This window comes from Polyodon spathula, chromosome 3 (genome assembly GCF_017654505.1).
Source record: "Polyodon spathula isolate WHYD16114869_AA chromosome 3, ASM1765450v1, whole genome shotgun sequence".
Lineage (NCBI taxonomy): Eukaryota > Metazoa > Chordata > Actinopteri > Acipenseriformes > Polyodontidae > Polyodon > Polyodon spathula.
The window spans coordinates 10,886,842-10,905,696 of NC_054536.1; the positions used below are offsets into that span (position 1 = coordinate 10,886,842).

Sequence of the window (18,855 nt, forward strand, 5' to 3'; positions counted from 1 at the left end):
GCACCATGTTAATTTGACGGAACAAACCACTTATTCCTTCCCTTGATAATGTCCGTAGATATTTGGGCTTGGATTGATTTTGACATTCAATTGTTGGGGAGTACTTTGACATTTCATAAATGTGCTGTATATGTCTGCCTCTCTAACTACTTTTAGGGAAATTTAAACCAACTGACCAACTGATCCCTAAACAATAAGGTCAGTCAAATTGTATTGCATTTTTTTTTTTTTTTTTTTTTTTTTATGTTCTCTAGGCCATTGTTTTAAAGACTTGATTATATTTTGAAAAATAATGTACACATTTTTTTTATCAGCAAGTATCACATAATGTAACTTTACAGAGGAAATCTGGATTCTTTACCACAACCACAACATGCACTGTGTTTAATAGAATATTGTGTTGACATTGCCATGCTCTTTACTGGATACATGCTATGTTAAATGAACTGGTATCTCAAATTCAACAGTGCCACCTTGTGGTGAAGAGATGTAACTATAAATAAATGTGTATTTTATAATGTGTAAATTATCAGCAGCAACAGTATTCATATTTGTGCATCTATATATTTAATATGACACTTGCCATTTTGTGTATTTGTCTCTTGTAACCCACAACCATTCCAGGCCCTGGGGTCACAAATAAGGTATTTTAATCCAGTGATTTTGGCTTTATTTTTGCATACCGGACTGAAAAGGACACAGTAAAGGCTCTGGTTTAATTTCCCACGTAATGACCATTAACTACCACCAAAACAAAAAGTCAAGTAAAAAGTCATTTTGGTCTGATGTTTCAGTGATGAAGCCCCTCTTCAAAGCAAATGATGGCCATATATTGTCAAGAAATTCATGCAGAAACATTTACAGGTACAATGCCTTCTTCTGATGATTGTCCTTACAAGTTTTTTTTTTAAAAGCAGTACAAAGTGGTGCAACAAGAGTTAATAATCACAATGCATTTGATATATTATTACATTGCATTTAAAGAGGAAATCACCTGTAATAAGAAATACATTGTTCAGCACATTATTTAGCGTAATTTTGTGATCTTGGAGTAAGAATGAGATCTGAGCAAGATGTTTTTCATACAACCCCACAACAGTCACTTCAATGGCGAATTAATTAAATACAAACTATCTCCCAATCTTAGGAGACATGCTGGCGTCATGCTGTACATCTTCAGAAGCATGTCCTATAATTCATGTGCAACACAACCTTGAAAGTGATATAAGACCTTCAATAATTAAAATGCAGTGCAGAGTAGGTTTATCGTTGGCTAATCCAACAGTAAAGAACAATTACACCCTTTTAACAATATCTGGTTGTAATATTATAGTTACTAAGTCACCAGGCCCTCTGGTGTCAATGAATGCTGGGTTTTTGTCTTGATTACAAGCTTAGAAAAAAAGCACTTAGTGTTTAAAGATATATATATATATATATATATATATATATATATATATATATATATATATATATATATATATATATATATATATACAGTTTTTTCACTCCAGAAAAACTGTAAAAAAACAAAATCCCCACAAGCACCTCAATACAAAGTAAAAAACCCACAATACTAGAACATGTTCAGTATACTGAAATCTAAAACGTAGTCTTTTGTAAGTAAACATGTAAATATTTTTTTAAACAAATTATGTTGCCCAGGCTGCCAGCTGTTCCATGTCAAGGTCGTCATTAACATCCACCTTCTTCTTGGAAACTAGAAAAAAGAAACAGGAACATTATAACATCATGACATTAATGGGTGTACAGTACAATTTGTTATGGTTCTTAATTTTCAAAGTGTGTTTCAATGCTTGTTTTCCCTTAACCAGGCCAACCTCGGAAATTCTTGTGCATCACAGATCACTGGGGGACTGTGGAATCACATTGCTTTTTGTTTTGAAGAAACTGACAGTAAAAAAAAACAATGTAACCATGGGCACATTACAAATAAAAATAAATCTGGTTGAGAAGGAGAACACAACCAAACAGCCAGGTTTTGTAATTGTGCTTATCATGAATTTTCATTAGACTATATGTAGTGTGAGTATGATGAACAAACAGCTCTATAGTTCACTGTCACCTACGACATTCACCGCCTGTGGGTTGGGGAGATCATAATAGTGTATACTCAAACATTTAACTATTAATTAATGCCAGGAGTAGGTACCCTGTTCCTTTTCCACATTGCTATTATCAATCTGCTCCTCTTACCTGGCCTAGATGGCAGAGATGCTGATGGAACACTGGGCAGTCCTCCCATGCTAACCATGTTCTGGTCAAGTTCCTCCTGTTCCAACTCCTCCAGCTCAGCCAGCAGCTCATCCTGTAGATGCAAACAGCACATTATTCAAACTCTAATGGAAATTAAGACTGGAAAGATACATTATCATGGACCAATGGTGCTGGCCCTTCTAACCATATTACTTTACTAAAGGGAAAGGTTTCTCTATTAGTGAAAAGTACTCAATAAACGGGTTTAATTTGGAGTGCATTAAACCTGCTCCTATACATTTACTGGTGTTAATCAGCACGCACACATGTTAAATTGCACAAGATTTTGTATAATCACTGATGTTCAACTGAACATGTAAGGAGAAGCTCCATCTACGCAACCTGGCAGCCCTTCTGGCATTGCTCAGTCAGCTCACTCTCTTCCCTCCTTTGCTTTTTGCCCTTTCTTGTTTTCGTTACACATTCTAAATTTGTCACTTCAACCTCCACTTTTATTACCTATAAAACAAACGCTCAAACAGTAGTCTTGCTCATACATTACCTCATCATATTGCTCCCCAAATCCAACTGGTCGGGAGATGGCGTCTGAGATTTCTTGTGCAACATCTTGCTGCTCAGTAATGTCCTGCATAAGCGAATCAATTTTATCCAAGTCCCTGAAATGCATAAAATACAGATTATTTTCTTTAAAAAATAAATAAATAAATTTATACCATTCCTGAAATAGTGTCAAAACACCAGGAAACATTGTAACCGCAATGCAACAAATTTCATTCTGTGGTTTGTGTTGTGGAAATATACATGTACCATACTGTAGTTCTGTCCAAAAAAAGCCAGATCAATATGGTACTTACAGTAGACCCTACATAATTAAACAAGTATGTGAGTAACATACCGAATAGTATCATTAGAAACTAAACATCACTGTGAGCTGCACCCCCTGTATGCACATGTAAACATGCAAGCGTGACAGACAGTTCACACCTATAATCCCAGATTCTGATCTCCAAATAACTTGTAAACAATGTTCCAAACCATGTTTCATCACAATTGCAGGACAAAAATACCACTGGCCTGAACAAATGAATTTGGCTTTCTGCTTTCTGGTTAGTTAAAGCTGGGTCCACACCTGAGCGATCAGTTGCATGCAACCGAGTCGCTTATATGTAGACGTCCCTGCAACCAGTTGCTTGAAGTAGAGCAGAGCTCTACTTACCATGAAACCTCCTGAGCGACTTCTGTACACACAGGCGATCACGTGGCAATTCGCGAACTCTGATTGGTTCTTATAATGCTGACTGCACGGCTTGTATATCCTGTAATAAAGACGTGCTAATTTTAAAAATTAAAAAAAAAAAAAAAAAAAAAAATGTGGCTTTGTTTTTTCTTTAGGGAATATGACATTTAAAATAACAGTTGAAAAAAAATAATAACAGTTAACTCTTCCTGGTTAATTACTGGACACATTACGACCTGACCAAAAAAAAAAAAAGTGTCACCTCATTTGTCAAAAAATAAATACAATTCTAAACGTGTAGACACGGGAGGAGGCCATTCTCAACATCTTGCTCGTTTGGTTGTTAAAAAAATTAAATAAAATAAACTTCACAGCTTCTTGAAGGATCCCAGGGTGTCAGCTTCAACAACATGTCACCTCAGTTATCATAAAAAAAAAAATGAAACTTGTAGACGCGGGAACCTTGTTGCACAAGTAATTGCTCAGATGTGGACACAGCAATTCCTCGCAAGTGAGTTGCGTGATTTCGGCAGCAGTTGGGTTGAGCAACTGATCACTCAGGTGTGGATCCGGCTTAAGATATAATGGTTAGAGATTTATTTGTGAAAGTTGCACTTTAACTGGCAGTCAAATGTTCCAGTTTACTTCACCTATTTTTCTACTTACATGTTCTCATGAGCTCCTTTAATGGCTTTAGCTGCATATCCCATATTCTTCAACACTTCTGTATTTGTGTTTGCATTCTCCAACGCTTCTCTCTGGAATTCGATGGTAGAAATTGTTCCATCAATCTGAGACAGCTGCTGCTCGAATCTCTTTTTTCGTTTTAGTGCCTGTAAAGCAGCTTTTAAAAATAAAGGAAAACTTTAGTCAACATATTAAAAAACAGTATTCATTCTAAATATCTGATGTATTTAACAACTTTTGTTGTTTTTGATGTACAACTATTCAACACATCAATATTGGGTGCTGTTTAATGCAAACGCACTGTTAATCAATTCATTACAGTACAAATACATTTTCAGATACTTATTAAAACAGTAAATGAAGGTGCAGTAGTTTACCTCTTGCTAACCACACTAATTTTGACATAAGCACACTATCATAATGAAATGCCAGCGGACAGCAAACATCGATATCAGAATTATGCATTAAACATCTACACCAGTCTCTGTTTTGTCTATCATTAATTTTTGATGAAATGTAAGTATCAAAAATCTTAAACAAAGGCATTTTATTTATTGTACAAACATGAAAATGGTCCACTCCCGACTGGGCTGAAGATCTGCTTTCAAACTAGACTGAGGGATGTTTATAACTCACATTACCCATCAAAGCGTACATGTGCCATGTGACTGCAGATCAAAATGGAGCAGACGGCTTTGTGTTACAGAGAAAGAAACAGGAGTCGAATCTCCGTACTGAATGTAATACTAATTTCAGAATGTACTCAGGAACTTGAGACGTTTCCTTCTTTAAAACATAACACTGATCAATTCTGTCAATGCTAATGCAGTTGGTTAATTACCTAAATAATACTTTCCAATCAATGAATAAACTTTAAGTCATTGCATTATCATGTACAAGAACATTCCAAATCATCATTTTCAAACCGTGATCTACACTAATAATTAATACTGTTGTTTACTGTCAAACCAAATTACTGTGCATTCTGTAATATGTCAAATATACCTGTATGAACCATCAGTGATTTTGTATAGCATCAGAAATGTCTAAGCCATTAAGGCAGGAATTGCAATTTCAACTATTTTTCAATAACTTACTTTACACCACCTCTTTAAAAAATAATGAAGGTTTATGCAAAAATTATTTTAACAAAGAACTGCAGTGTATTGTGCATTTGTGCAATTTACTTTGCTACCAAAAAATTGATTTCATATGCTACTGTACAGACAAATACCAAGAAGCAATACATTGATTAAAATGTAAATATTTTGTTTGTTTCTTGAACAATTATCCACAAATTTTACAAATACAGCAACTATGCATGATCTAAACCTGATTACTGGATGTTTAGACTTGGCACTGAACTTTAGTTCATGGAGTCAAGCAATTTAATGCAGCTTGTGTTTTATGTGAGCCGACACGAACAAGCCCAAAAAAGATCTTAAAAAAGAAAATATACAATTGCAACACAACCGGAAAACAAAATTGTAGCACTAGTCTATTTTAATGTTTGTAAAATCCGCTGCTCCAAGCTTAGGTACTTGTATAAATTGTACTTGTTGCTAAAATTAGAACAAAATGTCATAACGTGAGTAAAAAAAAAAAAAAAACAGAACCACGTTAACAGAATTATACCTGTATGGTTTAATATGACTATGAAATAATTCCAACAGCGTTTGCTTACTTTGTAGTAGAGTACTGTGGTGACAAACCACTTTACATGGATAAAGACTGTGCTACCAAGGTGTACACTAATGCACACATGGTATAAAGTGCTTGTTTAACACACCACACATAGCTTGTTTTCTTGGTTTAGGTTTAAGCAACACCCTTGAATAATTTCAGCAAGCACTGTACAATATAATACCCACATCATAGTATTTACTATAATCTGGAGTTAATACACACAATACCATTAATATCAGATGTGCAAAACAATTGCCTTTTGATTTTCACATAGGTGTAGGCTCAAACTATCATGCTTTCAAATATACTGATGCACAAAATAAATGCAACACTCTAATGGTCTAATGGATTTAATCAAATATTTTAAATATTGATATCCAGCAAAGAAACTGTGAAACTGTGAACAAAAAAATACAGATCAAAGATTAGTGATAAGTTTTCAGTATGAAACATGACATACAGTCAAAAGGAAAAGATTACAAAGTTGCTATCAGCTGGATATGACCTCTCTGAGCATTAATACAATCCTGGCAGCGTTGATGCATAGACCTGATCAGCCTCTAGATTGCTGTGGGATGTTCTGCCACTCTTCCTCTGCAGCTGCAGTCAGCTGGCTAAGGTTTGCTGGTCGCGGTTGTCTCCTGTGGGTGGCACTGGTGATTTGGTCCCACAGATACTCTATTAGACTCAGGTCAGGAAAAAAAGCTGGCCATCGCAAGACCTCGATATTGTTTTCTTGAAGTTGTGCAATTGTAATCCTAGCACTGTGTGGTCTTGCATTGTCCTGCTGGAAAATCGACACTTCCGGATTGGCTTGCAGGAATGGAAAAACTGTTGTCTCAAGGACTTCATCAATGTATCGCTGAGCATTTAGGTTGCCCTCAATCTGCACCAAAGCTGTTCTTGTCTAAATGGAGATTCCTCCTCACATCATCACACTTCCACCGCCACACCAGTTGACTTGAACAACGCCAGTCACATAACGGTCCTGGGCCAGTGTGGTGACCCTCTGCCTTCCAGGACATGGCCTGTCTCTCACATAGCTGGTTTCCTGGTTTCTCTGGACTAGTCTGCTGATTACTGAAGCAGAACATCTCACTCTACGGGCAACTTCTCTCACAGAGGCCGCCTTCAATCATGCCGATAGCAACCAGGCGATCTTCATTACTCAAGCGGGGCATGGTCATATCTTTTGCTGTTCTTGGGTTAATTAAAATCATGTCTTTTCAAATGGCTATTTATGAAGATTCTTAATCAACTCATTTTGGCAATTTTAACTCAACTCAAATACCAAATACTGAGCATCTGCCGTTTCTATGAAATCACATGTCTTGAGCTCAGTATTTTGTTATCCCAAGTAACAATACTACTCAAACAATTAACAAACCGATCTGCTCACTATTTAAAATGTAAATAACATTATGTATGTGCCTAATGAGCTATTGATGTAAAACTTAGACCGTTGCGTTTTCATTGTGCATCGGTATATATATATATATATATATATATATATATATATATATACACACACACACACACACACAGTAGTAGTCTAGTTTCAATGTTTAATGGCTATCAGTCAAAACCTGTTTTGATATTTGACCTTGCATATGGTGCAATACTGTAGGTCAATAACCTTTAAATGTATTTAATCTATAGAAAGAAACAGAAAACATGCTTATGTTGTTGACTGTCTACAGTTTTCATGTGCCCTCCTGTTAATGATGGGTATACAGTAGTCTGAAATAAACATCCTTCACACTGCCTTGCTGAAATAAGGTTGGAGTTGCCAATATCTGGAATTTCCTAACATTTTCAAAATTCACAACACATTGCAATACATTTCATTAACAAAAGTTCAATTCAGATTACAACAAGTCCCCATGCTTTCTTTGCAGGTCAGTCCCTTTCAAAATAGAAGTCTAAAGCCAGGGTAATAATGAATGAATGGGTAAAGACATACTGCAATACCCGATGCTATAGAATTTATCCAGTTAAGGACCGACTACTGTATATAGTATGAACTTAAGCAATAAATCACCAGGTGAAGCCCTCACTTTATTATTAAGACAGATTCTTTACAGTCAACGGCACTCTCTCGGTTCTCAAGATAAACAATAATGTTGTAAACAGTTGGCCACCTCCACATGGGATATAAGTTACAAAACCTGGCGACGAGCTACATTTATACCGCAAATCTCTTGCACTACGTATGCCCAGTAAGGTTTATTAGAAGAACTTCAAAAGAGTATTAATGCAAGGTCTGAATGATAATTTAGTAATCTAGCTTGTGCGTCACAGAGTCCAACAGGCACCTGTTTGTTGTTTTCTTGCTACGTCTGTTCCATAAAGGTAGTAAAACAAACGTTTCGATTTTTTCACATCCCACCCACCGCTATATTTCACAGCTTGTATTATTCGATGTATTGTCCTTACCTCTTTTATTCTTGGTACCGTGCTTTTTAGCAGTGACTAGCTCTTGTTGTATTCTATTTTCCAGGTACTCCTGTTTTTTAGTTAGCATTTCCTCAGTCTCCCTGAGTTTGTGAATCGCCTCTTGTGGGGTCGGACCTTGGTTTTTCGAAGTCGACCCTACTTTGAAAAACTTGGAAATTTTACTCATTATGTAATGTTTTTCAAAACTATGTGATCGAAATGTAAATAGAAAAAATGAAAGACAAGAAACTAAACTTTCGATGCTGTACCAAACAATCGACGACGAAACATGTCACTTCCTCATAATCAAAACGTCAGGAATGAAGGGAGTGTCTACATGCTTGACCAGGTACAGTCACAGTACAAAACGCGTCATCACATAATTACACAACGTTGCTCTAACCGATTCTTAGTGGGTTGCAGTGCACCGCTAGGATGTGATTTGGATACCCATTATTTAACTTAATTTTGTAATTGCAGATGACTTCATTTCTGATTGACGTCTCTCTAAAATGATCCCAAAACAGCAATGTTTTGTTTTCGTTTTTTCAGAGAACACGTCCAACAAAATATATACAGTATAGTAGTAAGGCTGGCAATGGATATATTTTCATACACTCGAGATATCATCAATCCCATATTATAAAATATATTCAATTCGAAATATATTTCGGGGGGGGGGGGGTCTTGCATGTAAACATCATTATTTACTTGATCCCTGTTGTCACGACGTGGTCATGGAAGTGGGTCATATTTCAAAGGTGAGAGTTGAAAACAAACATGGTTGAACTGGATATCGGCACACACTGTGTTGTGGAGGACCGTAAACAAAAGGGTAAAACAATCCATCCAGTTCCTTTAAAACGGATCATTAATGTCGCCCATTTGAGTGGGGTAAAGGAAGGTTGCTTGCTAACAACTATGGGAATCTTGTATTAAGCAATGGTGATGTGCAACAAAGTTTCTTGAAAGTGTCATTCAGTGATTTGTGATTTATGCGTTGAAACCAAGCCAAAAAAAAAAAAAAAAAACGTGGCAAGCAAAGCTACTGTAGAAAGAAAATGTACACTTTATGTTTTTTTTTTTTAAAAGCATAAACTTATTTTGTGTTATGTGTGTGATGTAAGTGGCTGTAATATCATCTGTTTATTTTCAGATTTTCTGCCATTTGTGATGGCTGTTCAGAAGTTTTCTGGTAAGGCCTTTTATTTAGTACTGTATTTACTTTTAACAAGTTTGAGAGGAAAAATAATACAATCAATCAATCTTTATTTTATATAGCTTAATAGTGGACCGCCATCACAAAGTGCTTGATGGTGAACGTACACAATGAGAGCAATCCACGTTGCTATAACAATATGTTGCTTGTTTTTTAAGTGTCGAACACCGAAGAAGAGACTCGCAGTCCTGTTCTGAGGTAGGCGTATGTCGGTGATTATAATGCTGTGCTACTCAAAAGTGTTTACTGTAGAAACAGGTAGCTAGGGAACAGAGCTGACCTACTAACATATTTCTGCATAAAGACCATAGTCTGCATAGTTGAAGTCAGTCCTTTGCACAATTGTGGTGCCCACTAAAATAACTTTAACACATTTATACATGAAACTGAGTTTGTTTAACAATTAACATGATAAATAGTTTCACTGTGGATTCACAATATCCAAGCTAATACATCTTATAAAACTCAGCACTGCAACTTCTCAACATGTTAATGGTTATAATAATGTGTACATGTGTAAAAGAAAGAGTACATACATTTCTGATTTTTTTCTGTGGAAAAAAAAAAGATTTTTTTATGTAGATCAGTGTAAAAAGGGAAACCGTGAAGTGTGGAGGGAACACCTGTCCATCCTATCCATGCACATACCATGGGTGCAATGGGAAAGAGCTGTTGCCAGTTGTCTGCTCACAATGTGAGAAACATTTCTGCCTAGCGTAAGTATAGCTATTACAAACACAACTAGTTCTAGCCAGTCAGTGATTTGAAATCCTGTAAGTTGTCTTTTTTGCATTTTACAGCCACCGTCATCAAGATGACCATGAGTGTGAGAAGCTGGAGGTTCCCAAACCTTGCATGGCCGCCACACAACAGCTGGTCAAAGAAATTGTAGGTTAGTATTGCATTTATATATATATATATATATATATATATATATATATATATATATTTATATATATTATATATTATAGATGTTTAGAATGAAAGGGTGTGTCTGTTTTACAAAAAAAAAAAAACTATTCTACATAAGGTCTTGATAGTTGTACTTTGCTTTTATTTATTTTAAAACAGCATTATAAATTAAGAATTACTCAATCTAGGAAAAGGAAATTGTGGTTTAAAAATGTTTCTTGACTTTAATTTTATGTTTTCTCTTAACGCATACTTCCATATCACAAGCCATTCTATCTTGTGTTACTTTATAGAATCAAAGAAATCTGCTCCAGCCAGAGGTAAAAGAGGTGCAAAAAACAGTGAAACTGCTGCAAAGGTTGCACTGATGAAACTGAAATTGCATGCAGTTGGAGATAAATCATTACCACAGGTATTTCTTAGTTTAATTGTATCCCTTGTTATGTTATGAAGTCAGGTGTGATCAGATCAGGTGTGGAATAAGCAGCTGCAATGTCAACTTTTTGACATCAGTTTGCCTGTGAATATGTACTGTGCTGTAGAGGAGCCATCACAATTGCCCATTTACAGGGCAATTTGTGCACTGGGTCTGATTTTGGTGTGTGAAAGAAAAATAAAACTGCTAATTTTACAAAACTACTATGAAACACAAGTTTTATTTTACAAAAGTGTTTTGTTATTTACACCTAATGTTAAAACCAATCTTGGACCATCTTACCCAAGGCAAATGCAATTTACACCATTAGTGGTGAAAGGAAAACATTACTGCTAATGTAACATAACTAGTACCAAATAAACCAGAACATTAATTTAAGGCCCAAAAGTATCTTAAAGTGATTATTGTACAATAATAATGGAAAGTGTGTGGTAAAGGAATATGATTATTAGAAGACAATCACTTGAATTGGTGTTTTTTTCAGTGGAAAAAGCGTGTCCACTAGATGGTGTAGTTATTCTGCAAATGTATTGAAATTCAAGACAAAGTATTAAAGATTACACAACTACCAGACACAGCTCTCCCATTGTTTTCTATGCAAGTGAGCCATTATGTTATTACTCAATAATGGAATGTCAAACAGAGCACAGTTCAGGTGAAACCTGTACTAAAACCATTGCATACTCATTCTTCACTCAGATGCTTGAGCCCTGCTCTTTCAGTGGACTATAATAGTAAATAATGACAAATGTAAATAAATTAGTAACTATAAAAGAGTCCTCCAGCTTTATTGACTCCTGAGTTCCATTATTGACTTGCTATAGCAAGGCTAGTATCCCTTAATGAAATATATATTTTTTCCACTGCAGACTGAAAGAACTTATTTTCAAGTGTTCTTGCCAAAAGGTGGCACAGATAAAAGTAAACCCATATTCTTCAGTTCAAAATCGAGTGTTGGCAAAGTGTTGGATTATGCGGCATCGCTGGCAAGTCTCAAAAATAACAATAATGTACTAACAGCCAAGGTAACTATATCTGTTCTGTCATGTTAAGGTAAACAGTGCCTTGACAAAATCTTGAATTGAGGAAAGAGTGTTTTGTTAAACTGTCACAAATGTCTTTATTTCACTTTTTCCAAATCAAATCAGTACCTTGTTATAAGCATACTCCTAGCCTAACATTTCTCCATTAAATCAGTGCATTTAAAGGGTACATCAGCATGAGATGAAAGATACAACATGAACTATCCCACCTTGCTGTTCCGAATGTATTTGGTCATTGTATAGTAATCTGTATGCGCCCAAACATCTGCATAATGCCACACTGCTATGTCCAGAATCACTGCTATCGAGCATCTCTTCTGTGCCAAAAAACTTCCGCATGTACCCTCACATGTGCTCTGAAACGTACCGGCGCATGCCCGAAGAAGCGTTGTATAAGCTGTAGTACCTCCGTTTGGAAACACTAGTCTGTGTGACAAACACGGGCTGTCTAATTTCAGTTTGTTATCTTTTCATGTAGTGCTGATGTACCCTTTTTAAGATAACCATCACCTATATTCATATCCAAGTCAAAAGTTATCAAACTGCCTTCACTCTGAGAAAAAGTGTGTTTTTTTTATTTAAGTTTTCAGCTCTCTTTATTGTTTATACTACAGAATGAATGTGCATGTTTATCATTTCCACCAATCCTTCTACTGTTTTACTATCTGAAGCAATTAGAATGTCCTAATTTGGTTTGTTTTGCAGAAATTGAGATTGTGCCATCCTCTCTCGGGTGAAGCGTTACAAATGGACAGTAACTTGGAATCGTGGGTGTCCAACACTGGGTGTCCTCTCAATAACGGTGGAAATGTCATTTTGGAATACCTAGACAATGACTGTAAAGGAGTAGATGATGTGAATTCTTATTTTGCCTGCCCTTAATGAAACCATTTAAAAAATGTGTATCTTTTATCTTGCATTTTAAAAATGTTCATTGACACATTTTACAACAGATTATTTTTTCTTTCATGTCACAATTTATTAAAATACTGTTTTGAATGTCAATTTTTTTCTTTTTTTTTTTTTTTTTACATAAATGTAGTGTACTAAGTGGAGAGTGTGTGTTAAATGTGGAATAGAAGGATTAAGATCCCTTAAATTGGTGTTTAGTTCAGAGGAATAAATCAGTCCACTAGGTGGTGTAGTTATTCTGCAGAAGTTTTTATATTGCATGCTGTATAGTATGTAAAAATAAATTAAATATGCATGTAGACAGGTTGTGTAACCCAACAGTGACTGCTGCAGTATTCATTGGTTTGTGTATGCTTTGTTAGGATTGGTAGTTTATGTATGAAAGGGGGATATGTAATAATATGATTGTCTCATATGAGTCAAAAGCGATGTGAAGCATGTTATGTGGTTGTATTTAGAAGTGTTTTATGTATGAAGCTGCACCCTAATTTAAAGTTTTAAAACAAAATTCCTTTTCATAATTAGCTTCTGTATTCTTTTTACTTCCCTTTACTGTTTAGTGTAATTTCATTAAAATATATATTTTTTTACATTTTTTTGTTTTACGTTTTTTTTGTCATGCATTCTGTCAATCCTCCATGTAAGTAATCTGCCATGTGGTCTCTGTTCTGGACTTTTCCCCTTGCCCCACTCTTACAGTAAAGGATAGTTCAGCATGTTTGGTGAAAAGTTCATGGTACAGCATTTTTTAACATCAATCTGTGGGTTGCTCATCATTATTCCAGAGAGTGGAGTACAGAAAGTAGAAGTTATCTGAAAAATACACAATGGCTGAGGTCCCAGCTGGAATGGCTTTTGTAAGAAGCTTTTCGTGATGTGGCAGAAGAAGAGGCCGGAGCCCCCCAAGTGGACTGCACCTCCTTGATAAAGTCCGGGAATGCTAGAAGCATCCTGGTATGAAGTACCTGTGCAGACGGTGATTCAAAAAGCGACCGTCTAGGTTCTTGCACGGTTGGCCACTCAACTCTCAGGTGACAAGTTGCTCGCTCGACTACCGACCACAAAGGGTCATCTGTTCCCAACACCTCCAACGCAGTCCCCTGTTCAGAGTGCTGCAAGACCGACTCTGTGTCCAACTCCTTTTCATAACGGAGGGGTTTCACGTCTGATGCATCCCTAGAGATCGCCTCCAGATCTCAAGACGCTAAGGTTGGGTCTTTCTGTTGTACAGGTGGAGCCGACAGAGTCTGGAGGAACTGCCGGTTGGGCGACAAGTGATGCAACTGGTTCATCCCTGGGTCGAGGTGAAATATTTGGCACCAAGGACATGACCAGAGACTGCTGGCCCATCATGACTTCCATGAATTTAGACATCTTGGCCTTGAGCTCCGACACGCCCGACCTGTCCCAGGAGGAGATCGAGATTGATCCCTTCGATGAGGTGACCCGGAGCGAGATCTAGGGTGATCCGCTTCCTATGGGGTGAATGGTAGCATGAGCGTTCCCTGCTAGAGGGAGAGTAGCCCCCTGGCTGCGAAGACGGGCTGGGGAAACGTTCTCGAGCACGTCAGGTGTCTGGAGATCTCTGGCTAGCATTTAGCTGGGAAGACGGACTGCGTGACAGCTGCAGTTTGAGGAGGCGTTGCCGACCCCGAAGGCGGGGTAGACTGAGTGACAAGCCTGTGATGAGGGAGAATGACCCCCAACTGCCACCTTCACCCTGTGGCGAAGAGTGCGCGGATGAAATTTAGCGCACAGCTGGCAGTATGTTTTGTCTGCTAAGGCAGACGCAGCATGCTCTGGCAACTTAGAGTTGCAAGTCGGGCATCTATGGAAGCCGGACATTATGCAATGAATGCGAGCACCGGGTACGTTGCAGCACCAATATACCTGTACCGAGTATTGAAACGCGTGGACCTGGCACCGAGTGTCAAAGCACCGAGCATGTGCACTGAACTAAGGCATGTGTGTTGAGGTGCGTGCACCGAGCATGAAGTGTGTGCACCAAGCACCGAGGCATGTGCCCTGAGCGTCGAGCACTGAAGCGCCGAGCTTGTGCACCGAACGTCGACATGGCACGTCGAGCGTCAAGCGTGTGCACCGAGCACAGAAGCACCAAGCGCGTGCACCAAATGTTGAAGCACTGCGAGCTGATGCACATGCAGCAGGCATCGTGCGCCGAACGCGTGCACCAAGTGTCGAAGCGCCGCATAGAGCACCGACCCACGTGCCGAGAGTGTACACCAAGCACCGAGGCGTGTGCAACTAGCATCGAAGCGGCAAGCACGTGCACCGAGCGTCGAGCACAGAGTACCTTGTCGCTGGAGCCAAGGCCTGAATCACGAAGCGCAGAGCACTAGTACACAGAGCATACAGCGCCGAAGCGCTGTTCACCAAGAGCGTAGGAACGCTTTGCACGAGGACGCCTGAGCATCAGCTGACCCGTCAAGCAGATCGCTGGGTGCTGGTGATGTGCTCAGGAATGTAAAAACTCCCAGTGGTGCAGGTACTGAAGTACAGAGCAAGTCTGAAGAGTGCTGGTACTATACTTACCTACAGTACTCTGAAAACACAGGCCAAAGGCCTAAGGTGCTACAGACCCATCTTTATAATTTTAAATGCAAGTACAATAAAGTATTTGTGGTGGTTGCCGCCTTTTTTTTAATGCAGGGGTACTGTAGCCAATGCACAACACGTAGGTAAGCTAATAGCGACTATGCAGCGAGTTAGAATAAGCCGCGGATGATATTACTGTGCTGGCTGACAAGCGAGCTCCAACCTTGGGCTGCTTGAAACAAAAGACTGAGGCTGCAATGCGTGGCCTAGTTGGCAAGACCTGCTAAGATCTATTCTTTTTTTTATTTATTTTTTTCGAACAGATCAAAAAACACGACAAAAAACAAAACATATACAATATTAATAAAATATTAATATGTTAAAAAGACGGGCGACCGAAGGCCAACACTTCAGATAGAAACGCTAGAAAGAGCAAGCATTGAAAAGTGAAAATAATATAGTTTTAATCACTCAGCACGCTAACACTGAATCAGCTCAGGGAAGGGCAGTAGCCAGCTTCCAAAGCTTAAAGCTAAAACGAGTACAACAGTGTAATACAAGGGTGTAAGTGATTCTCAGAGAGAAAAATACTTACGTGCTTATACCTACCTGGCTGAAAGCAAAGGAGAACGTGGTGCTGTGTGCACTGGGTATTCTAAGCGGACAAGGGGGCGGGCTTAGACGTCAGTGCATGCACCAGCATCAGGAGCTTTGACATAAGCTCAGCTAAATCCTACTGCCTGGGGGCGATATCCCACCCTTGATGGTTATTTTCGAATTGAAAGGAAACCACGGCTTTTTAATTAATTTCCTACTTTGACAATACCATTACCACAACACTTCTATTTTTTGCATCCTTTGGTAGATTCTTATACTGTAACATCATTGAAAAAAAGGGGCAGCTTCTCAAGTACCATATCAATTAATGTGTTGTAGTTCAAACTCAATCCAAATCAGATGTATTCAGACCACCTACAGCACAGGCACCGTGATTCAGCAGTTTCCAGCATTGTACTGTATTAGAAATATTAAAAAGAAAAAAAAAACATTTGAAGAACCAAACCTTCTCAATCCAATTAAAGGGGGGTGGTGATGTTAATGAAGAGGAGAGGTAAGAGCGTGTATTTGAAGATATTGGGTAGCAAATCTTTATGTGAACACAAATAATTCCATCAAACATTTTCCTCGCTTTGCTTTTCTGATGATTCTGCCAGTTGATACTTATAAACAGAGGTGGTGGGTACCTGTTTGCTCTGCTGCTGGATGGAGATGTCACATTGACCATCTCAATGACATTTGTGTCAACAATATTGCCATTGCTGTAATACCAATAACAGCAATTATGTATAGCCAGGTGTTAGGACTGTTGAGTTCATTGCACATCCCTTTTGATAAAATGATTATTACTCATGTATCTATTGTTATTCTGGTATTCTTATTAATTAAGCAGAGCTTTCCCAGAGTAACTAAGGCTTCTGTGGGCTCTGTAAAGCAATTCACTGTCATTTCATTTTATATTGGTTTTAAAATGGGAACTGCATTTATTCAAGGAATCAATAAAGGCTTGCTGCTAATTGGTATTCTAGTTCTGCTTTTTGGACTCGGTGTTGGCTACTTTTGTACCAAGTGTCTGAAATTGCCTTCTCCGGTCTGTAGCACTGTTGCTATTGAGACTGGAATGCAAATTAGTGTCTTAGCACTGGCGATCCTGCAGCTCGCTTTCTCGCAGGAAAAGGCGGATTCGACTTCAATATTGTTGTGTCATGAGCACTGGTTGTGAAATGCTACTGCTTTTCATGTTCTACAGTATAAGAAAAAGGTAGATCAAAAAGGTACCCCTTAAAAGAAATTCACATCACACCTTGTTCAATGTATTATTAATCTGTGGTACCAGTGAACACCTGGGGGGAAAAAAGCTATATTTTTCATAAAAGTTGTCTTTTAATGCTGATTATTTCAAATGCAAAATTCCAACATGATAAATAAAACTATATTTATATATATATATATATATATATATATTATATATTATAATATATATATATAATATATATATATATATATATATATGTACCTACACTTGCAAGCTTTTTTAGTGTGAGAATCTGCTGTGTGGCCACTCTGATATCAATATTTAAATGGTTTTGGTCTCCATTATCCTGAATCCAATGACACATAACCAACATGTACCAGCCAAGTTTGCAGAACATTTTGACCTACTAACATTAATTCTTCAGTTAATGAGAAAAAAGGTTTACTTTATTTAAGCATTGGAATTACTCACGCCACAGCATAGATTAGATTAGATATAGTAAACACCATGTGTCAGTAAATCTGCAACTGCTATCTTACTGATACGACCACCTCCTACAACCAGACTTCCAGCACACGATGTCTAACCATTCACCAGAGACAGTGATTGCAGAACTCTGTGAATGTCAGACTAAGTGTTAACAGACTTGACATACGATTACATATTTCTCAATTTTGTTCTATTGTTGAGATGGGGAGCATCTTGGTTGACTTTAGCTTCTTTGGCCCTTCCCATGATAAACTTTTTTTTTTTTTTTTAATGTTATTGTAGATGTGTCCCTAAACTGACATCAATCAAGAAAGTGTTGCTGAACGCGCATGTGTTCTATGCTTTTACCATGCTGTATACCGCAATACACTTGTATAAGGGGTCTGGAATACATTATTTGTAAATGAGCACCCCCTCACGTGACAGACTAACACATGGTAGTAATACAAACATTTTATCCCACTGTATTGATACCGGCACAAAAAAAAAAAAAAAAAAAACAAACCTGTGATTTGAATAATTATTTATTAAATGAAATTCCTGTTTGTTGAGGCCACGTGGTTTGGAGTTCTTACCAGCCTGGTATTCTATGAGCAAGAAGCTACTTTTCATATCTGCTGGATGTTCACATATTCTGTCACTGATGCTCAAATTGTGTAATTCAACAGGACCTTTTATATTTCTCAGGGACCTTATGGCTGTAAAAGATGTATTTTGTAAAATTAATAGTAATATAAAAAAAAATAAGCAGTGTTAAAATATTTGTTTTATTCATTGAATGTCGAAGTACTTGTGCATATTTAATATGGAGATGCTCTGTATTGAGTTTGGTGTCAAAATAAAAAATACATTTCAAGTGTAGCAGCCCTCGTTTTTCTTCTCTATGACGGAGACAAGTGAGTGCCTTCAGTTGTGAACGCCCGCCCCCTGCCTGCGGCAAAACACGTATTCACCAGTAAATGACCTGCTGCACTGTACTGCAAAACGAAAAAAAGGGTTATTGTAACATTCGCAAAAGGTATGTCTCGTGGTAAAATCAACAATAAATACTTGTTATATACGTTGCCAAAGATATATTAAGCGAATAGCACAATTTTAAAATAAAATGAATAATAAACACTGTTATGATACACCGGTAATAAATAAATAAAAATAAATAAATAAATAAATAAAATAATAATAATAATAATA

At 37.5% G+C, this 18,855-nt stretch overlaps 1 protein-coding gene and 1 pseudogene across 1 annotated transcript; one reads left to right on the forward strand and one right to left on the reverse strand.

The window, feature by feature from the left end:
* Positions 1 to 808: 808 nt before the first annotated feature.
* Positions 809 to 8,607, reverse strand: LOC121312714 (charged multivesicular body protein 4c-like). Its single transcript, XM_041244415.1, has 5 exons — positions 8,285 to 8,607; positions 4,142 to 4,319; positions 2,780 to 2,894; positions 2,218 to 2,329; positions 809 to 1,720 (listed from the first exon to the last, which is right to left on the reverse strand). Exons 1-5 carry the CDS (start codon positions 8,469 to 8,471, stop codon positions 1,653 to 1,655), a joined length of 660 nt encoding a protein of 219 aa, XP_041100349.1. The 5' UTR covers positions 8,472 to 8,607; the 3' UTR covers positions 809 to 1,652.
* Positions 8,608 to 9,064: 457 nt separating this feature from the next.
* LOC121312715 lies at positions 9,065 to 12,849 on the forward strand (annotated as a pseudogene).
* The last annotated feature ends 6,006 nt before the right edge of the window (positions 12,850 to 18,855 follow it).